At 36.7% G+C, this 7,284-nt stretch overlaps 2 protein-coding genes across 5 annotated transcripts in view; one reads left to right on the forward strand and one right to left on the reverse strand.

Annotated features, from left to right (window-relative positions):
- The window catches only part of LOC107727826 (synaptotagmin-6-like), a 32,112-nt gene extending 28,799 nt beyond the window's left edge, over window positions 1–3,313 (forward strand). For all 3 annotated transcript variants that reach the window (XM_016537835.1, XM_016537837.1, XM_016537836.1), the window contains exons 4-7: window positions 1,208–1,328; window positions 1,536–1,707; window positions 1,785–1,935; window positions 2,034–3,313. In XM_016537835.1, the coding sequence (XP_016393321.1) occupies window positions 1,208–1,328; window positions 1,536–1,707; window positions 1,785–1,935; window positions 2,034–2,105 (516 nt within the window). In that variant the 3' untranslated portion in view covers window positions 2,106–3,313. The remainder of the gene's footprint in view (window positions 1–1,207; window positions 1,329–1,535; window positions 1,708–1,784; window positions 1,936–2,033) is intronic.
- A 1,523-nt stretch (window positions 3,314–4,836) lies between these two features.
- Window positions 4,837–7,284, reverse strand: part of LOC107727861 (olfactomedin-like protein 3A) — a 13,702-nt gene continuing 11,254 nt past the window's right edge. Inside the window, exons 3-4 of one of the 2 annotated variants that reach the window (XM_016537891.1) lie at window positions 7,208–7,268; window positions 4,837–5,714 (exon numbers count right to left, since the gene is read on the reverse strand). In XM_016537891.1, coding sequence (XP_016393377.1) covers window positions 4,930–5,714; window positions 7,208–7,268 — 846 coding nt within the window. In that variant the 3' untranslated portion in view covers window positions 4,837–4,929. The remainder of the gene's footprint in view (window positions 5,715–7,207; window positions 7,269–7,284) is intronic. The other variant, XM_016537892.1, reaches the window with a different exon arrangement.

Here is a 7,284-nt window from a genome sequence, read left to right on the forward strand (position 1 = left end):
GGCATTGACAGTATAGGCATTTGCCTAGGGTCCTCCAGGGCTAAGCTCTCAGACACGCACTCAACTTCTGTATCACTCACCCGCAGCAGTTTGACAGCACTGTGCAGCACGCTTTCAGTTCCACCTGACACTTTTCATTGAAATTGAACTTTTCCAAGCAGCGTCTTGTCTCGCCAAGGGCACCATTTGAGTCAAAACTGCCACAGCTTCTAGTTAAACATGACAGAGTTTATTGTAACTATTTACTGCTTCTCCAAATTATATACATACTGTACAGTTTAATATATTAAACCCAGTAAAATAAAGTAAAGCGTTTATATATTCAATTATTCGCGTGATAATGATATCACTGATACATCAGCCATGCAAACTGCAGTTCAATGAACCAGTCTTTCAATTGCCCACTTGTTTAAAGCAGTACAGTCTACAGTAATGTGTTCAGCTCTGACTTTAACAGTGCCGATATATGAATTCGCATGACTGATTATAGTACACACACTAGAGATCACTGAACGCAGTATAGTTGAGTTAACAGGCTGAAGGCTAAAGCTCTCAAGATGGGTTAAATGTGTGGGAAAGACCTATGTATATGTGATGCATTCATTCAATACCTTTCTCCTTCTGAGTTTATTGAACGTTTTTGAGTAAATTAATGGTTTATTGATGGCTCTGGGTACAATCAAATTTCCATTATATATATTTCTATTTTAGTATACTTTATAATTTATTCCTGTGATGAGAAAGCTGAATTTTCAGCAACCATTACTCTAGTATGCAGTGTCACATGATCCTTCAGAAATCATTCTAATATGCTGATTTGTTGCTCAAGAAAAATTATTATTACCCATGTTTTTTAATATTATGAAGGAATTACCAAACAGTTTTTTTCAGGATTCTTTAACGTGTAGAAGATTAAAAGACAGCATATATTGAAATAGAAATATTTTGTAACATTATAAATGTATTTACTGTCACTTTTAACCAATTTAATGCATCCTTGCTAAATAAAAATATTAATTTCTTTCAAAAACAAAAATTTGTATTGTCCCCAAACTTTTGAATGGTAGTGTACTGTATTAAGATTCTATTGTTTTCTTACCCTGGCATAATTTGAAATACTAACATAACTATATTAGTAAACATTGCCATTTATTTGTAATGCCAGCATGATGTATTCGATTTTGAGTGTCTCCATTTGACTCTGCAGGAGAGTGTGGATTTGGGAGAGATAATGTTCTCTCTCTGCTACTTGCCAACTGCAGGGAGACTCACACTTACTGTCATCAAATGTAGGAACCTCAAAGCCATGGATATTACTGGTTATTCAGGTATGCTGCTGTCCTTTTTTCCTTTGTCTTTATTTTCTTGCATCTGTCTGCTCGGCTCCATCTTCCTGTTTATACATTTGGACAGTCACGTTTATCACTGTCAGCAAGCACATTACAAGTTCTTTAGTCAGACATATTCAGACCATGAAAGACAAGGAGAAAGATACATTGAGAAATTCATGTCACACCTCTCTGCTCTGTTGGCAGATCCGTACGTGAAGGTGTCACTGATTTGTGACGGGAGACGCTTGAAAAAGAAGAAAACTTCCATAAAAAAGAACACACTGAATCCAACCTATAATGAGGCGATAATCTTTGACATTCCCCCAGAGAATATGGATCAAGTCAGCCTACATATATCAGTTATGGACTATGATCTGTGAGTGTGATATTTTCACTCTACAAATATTATGTGTATGCTCTTCACAATCTATTCTTCATTCTCCTGGTGTATAGAGTGGGACACAATGAGATCATTGGAGTCTGTCGTATAGGGATCCATGCCGAGGGGCTTGGGAGAGACCACTGGAATGAGATGCTTGCTTACCCTCGAAAACCTATCGCTCACTGGCACCCGCTCGTAGAGCCCAAGAAGTCTGAGAAGGAGGTGAATGTCTTAAAAGTTTCCAGAGTGGAAAAGTAAATTTTCATTTCAGTATTTCCATCTCTCTCTCTCTTTCTTTCCGTTTTACGTCTCTTTTTCAGTGGAAGACTCGTACCGCAAGCTTTGACAGTCAGGGCTCTTGCCCATCTCCTAGACTCCCCTCCAGTCCATAAGGAAGGGATGACCTCTCTCTACGTCTTTAAGCCAGGTATCTCCCAGGGACTGATGGTGAGATCCAAGATATGTCCTTAGACAATGTGTGACACAGCTTAAGTCTGTGCGGACATGTATGATGGAGTAGGAAAAAAGAGGGTGCTGTCCAAACCTTTCCAAGTGCAAGTAAGCCTAGCCGAGCTTTAGCTTTTTTTGCGTTTGGATTGAAGTGTTGCTTTCTTACATTGGGTAAATTCACAAGCCACTACCCAAAGAGGTTGAACGATACACTTCAAGATGAATTTAAGCAACTCAGAAGAGTAAAAGGGTGTATTTGTTGATGGATATTGTATATTATATTTTAATGGACATTATAATAGTATGAAGATATAGTTTATTATATATTTAGCCTTAACTTCCTTCTCGTACTTTTTTGTCTTCTTTGAATATAAAATACGTGTTAAGAGATTTTTATGATTGAAGAGATATATGAAGTCCTCGATATGTTCAACCTATTGAGATATATTAGCCGAACTGTATATTGTTTACAGAGCAGAGATATTCTATTGATCTTCCTTTTGTTTGTGAAGTAGTGAAACTGTTCTGCCACCAAAAACGCCAATGCCAAGAATAATTTGTATCCTGTCTACACTTTACACCGATGATGAGATATTTGTAGAGTATTTGCTTTGTCCGTATTTAAACATTTAAGTTGCTGATCGTTCTATGAGTACTTAGAATCATTTGTCATCATTTTCTTCTAACAAGTTGAGTACAGTTAAATGCAGCCATGCACAGCAACATCCATAATGTACAGCTGGCTAAAATCATCATAATTTCACCATGCAGTAATTGTAGCTTCCAAAGTAAAACCATAGTGAATACCAAGGGTTGTGTGTCAGATCTAAAAGACGCAAAAAATCCTTGGCTTTCTAACAAGACTTGAAATAATATCATTATGTAAATTAGAAGCACTGTTTTACAAAGACCAATTTTGTATTTTACATAAAATGTGATAAATGTTTACTGTTCTGTATTTTTCCTGTTGCCTTTGAGGTGTTTTCTCTTCAGATAACATGATGTATTTTGTTGGCTGGCCTGGCTGGAACTCATTGTATCAATAATCACTGGAATTGGTGTTTCTGTATGAAATGCCTGATTCAGAGCCACTTTTCAATTTTATATTGAGACTTTGTATTTGTAATGTACAGTTACTGTTTCAGAACATCCCCTTGTACTTGAAAGGTGTGATTAAATTTCCTCGCTTCTATCTGTTTTGTTTTTATTTCATTCCTTGTTAAAAGGATAGTTCACCCAAAAATGAAAATTATGTCGTTAATTACTCACCCTCATGTCGATCCAAACCCGTAAGACCTTTGTTCATCTTCGGAACACAAATTCATTTTTTTTTTTTTTTTTGATGAAATCTGAGAGCTTTCTGACCCTCCATAGACAGCAAGTGTACTACCACGGTCAAGGCACAGAAACGTAGTAAGGACGTCGTTAAAATTGTCCATGTGACATCAGTGGTTCAACCGTAATTTTACGAAGCTACAAGAATACTTTTTGTGTGCAAAGAAAACAAAAATAATTACTTTATTCAACAATTCTTCTCTGTGTCACCCTAGTGCCATTATAGAGAGTATCACGATGCATGCGCATGGTGCTGCTGCCGTAGAACACGCTTGCACTGCGCCTTTTTTATTGGCAAAGTAAAGCAGGTACATACGTCGTTATACTCTCCATAATGGTACTAGGGTGATGCAGGAGAATTGTTGAATAATTTTTACTTTTTTTGTGCACAAAAATTATTCTCATAGCTTTATATAGCATTTGAAAACGCAAGACAGAACGGTGGAATGGAAAACGAAAACAAATATTCTTGAGAAACATAAACTTATTTTAGCCACTAATTCAGATATTATCTTATTAAAAGGAGATAAGAGGGTCTTTATTACTTAAGCCTAAAGTATACTTCACTTTTTACACGTACTCAAGGGACAGTGTACATTGTACAGTGTACGCGTGATGCAAATTTCGTCATCAGAATAGTATTTAGAATAGTTACTATTGAAGAAAGCATCATGGCTAACTTGGATCATGTGTGCCTTAATAACCAATCACATTACAGCCTTGACGTCATTGAATTTCAGTCATTCAGAGTTGTACGACACACAATCGCCGTTTACGGATAACATAGGAATGGATGAGGAGTGCCGTAAACTGAATCCCACCTGTCGCTAAAAGTCTGTGACTTCTCTTATAAAACAGCATTTTTTTCATGGTAAACTAAAAATAGTTCAATCCAAAAGTATTGTTTAGTGTAAAACATGTTGAAGATTAGCAGATAGGTTGTCAATTCATTAAATGGATAAGCCGTTTCCTCTAAAAAGCTGTTTATTCAGCGTAGTGAAGTCTCTCCTCCGTTGACATCCATTAAAAAAACGGCCTCTGGTCTCCTTTCCCACGTACTGCCAAAGCCGAAGCGATAGCATTAGCTTTTATGCTTTTTTTCAGAATTCTTGAGCTTCTTCATCAGAATTATTGTAGTGTTTGTTCAATTACTTATTAACAGCACATTTCATTTTAACATAATATATGAAATCATTTTATTAGTTCTGCTCCAGGCAAACAAAGTTAAAATGGGTTTTCTTGAGCCCCTTGAGCCCTTATAAACAACTGAACCAAACAAGTGTGTCCAATCAATCATATATTGTGCTCTCTGTGTAATCTGTGTAACCAACGTATTGATGTGTGACCCAGCCGCGTTGCATAAGATAAAGCAAGCCAATAACATGGGCATTTCCTTTCCAGCTCTGCTTTCTTCAGTCTTCGGTACACCTTCTACACATCCAGCTTCTTTTTCATTTGGAGTTTGTAGAGGATTTGATAGCCATCATCCCAAGCGTAGAGCAGCTGCTCCACAGGGCTGTATTTGAGGCTTGCATGAGTGCCATATCGTTTGGGAAAGTATACATGTGGAGCGTCGTCGTTTGTGACCATGTCACTGACATCGAACACGCATTGAATTCGAGAGCGGCTGGGTAGTTTTGAGTTGTAGACCACATAGATGGTACCGCAGATGACAAACGCCGCCTCTGCGTTCTCCCTCACACAAGGGGTGTCCCACATCTGCTCGATGTCTAGAGTTTTAGGGTCTATCTTGGCCAAAGAGATGTGCCTTTCATTCTCCTGAGTGGCGTAGATGGCCCACAGACCCTCTTCGTCCACTGCTAAATCGATGAAGGTCTCGGGATTCAGGCCGTACACGGGGAGCTGGTTTTTAGCTGGAAACACGGCACTGTCTACAACTATGTTCTTCTGAAGATCAAACTTTATTAGTTTCATCTCCTCACCCTGCTTCAGATAGTGCAGGTGGTTGTTGTAGATGGCATGACCCAGACCGCGCCAGGCTGAAGGGAGCTGGACGCTGGTGGCCGCAGAAGTGCCTTGGGAGGAAGTGAATTCACGGACTGTACCAAATTCATACATGGTATTACCCTCTGTCCCGTTTAAGATGTACACCTTCCCGGTGGCACTTCCCATGTCCTTGGTCCACATTCCCTTAGCGCCACCCACTCGTTTGAGGATCTTCATGGCTTTGATGCTGGAGATCATGTCACTACAGTCTAAACATAAAGAAAAATTTAAATAATTTTAATTTTTGCCTGAAATGCGCCTTTAAATATTGTTGTAAGTTATTGCTTACTTTCCATCATTATATTAATCATCACATATTCTGTGCGATCTCTCTTACTGCAATTAGAATATCAATATTTGCCCTCTTCAGTTAAGTTCCAAAGTGCATCACTTCCTCATGATATTACTTACTATGCTCTTTCCAATAAAGTCTGATTTAAGGCTAAACCCTAATGGGAATGCACAGTAGACTAATGACAGTCTGGCTTAATCAAATTGTAGGCGTTTTGCTATGAAAAGGCAATATAGAGCTGCTGAAGTGTAGAGACGATGTACGGAAAGCATCATGATTTATCCTCCAGCAGTATAATTACTGTCTCTCCCAATGATGGAATAATAATACATTTTATTTAGTACCTCTAAGTGGTTTTCTAAATGAGGACTTTAGGAAGATTAGACCCACTATTTAATGCATTATGTATTAAACTCTGTCAAGTTATAATAGCTCAGAGCTTCATGTGATTGAACTTGGTCGCCTGTCATTCTCGTGCCACTTACCCACAGAATCGGTGCTTCATTATGAGCTTCTTAAAACTGAATCTATGAAGTGTAGCAGCCACTTTCAACACTTATTTTTCCTATTCATTTTCTAGAATGCCTTTTCAACCCTGTGACAGTGTTGTTATTATTAACTAAAACTAAACCTGTTACAGTCATTTTCGAGAATTGAAATAAAACTGAATCAAAAGAAAATATAAAGATTAAATGAAAAACCTAAACTTAAAAAACTTTTTTTTTTAAAGTTACCTTGGCAACTAACTGAAATAATTAAAGTTGAAAATAAAATAACTAAAACTAAAAAAAATAAATGAAAGCTAAATATAAAAAATAAATATAAAAACTGAAAATATAAAATTAAAAGCTGATTCAAAATATTAATAAATACCATAAGAGTATATAAATAATTCTAAAATAACATTGATTAAATATAATTTATTTTATATTTTTTATATTTATATTTTTGTTAATATTTGATAAATAAGTCAGAAAGGATATAGGGTTGTAGGTAACAAGTTTGCTGTCATAACATTTTGGACCAAATGTTGTTTGGTAGTTATTGATAAACTTAGTCCTATATTTACCATAACCAAGTTTTGATGTTTTTAAAAAAAAATTTACTACAAATAATTTAATTTAATTTTGTCAATTCAACATTTTTTAATGATTTTATAAGTTGAGAAAGCAAGACAGGCCAAAATCACCATTTTGTTTTAATGGTATGCTACTTTATGTTAGAAAAAAATTATCATTATTATAACATATCGAATAGTTCGATAGCACAACAAAAACATGGAATTTGGGCCTCTAGTACTTCAGAATACTGAATTAGTTGAATGAGCCAGCTATGGCGAGTGCCATCATGCTGTGAGACAAACATTACTAGTATCTAAAAGCCTAGGGAATGTTACCTAAAGCTCTTTACCTGTGAGCTTGGCGTACTTGGCTTTATTCCTCTCCTTGACAACTGTCACCTGCTGCTCCACCAGCTTGTCATCCACG

This window comes from Sinocyclocheilus rhinocerous, unplaced genomic scaffold, assembly GCF_001515625.1.
Source record: "Sinocyclocheilus rhinocerous isolate Xijiao unplaced genomic scaffold, SAMN03320098_v1.1 scaffold576, whole genome shotgun sequence".
Lineage (NCBI taxonomy): Eukaryota > Metazoa > Chordata > Actinopteri > Cypriniformes > Cyprinidae > Sinocyclocheilus > Sinocyclocheilus rhinocerous.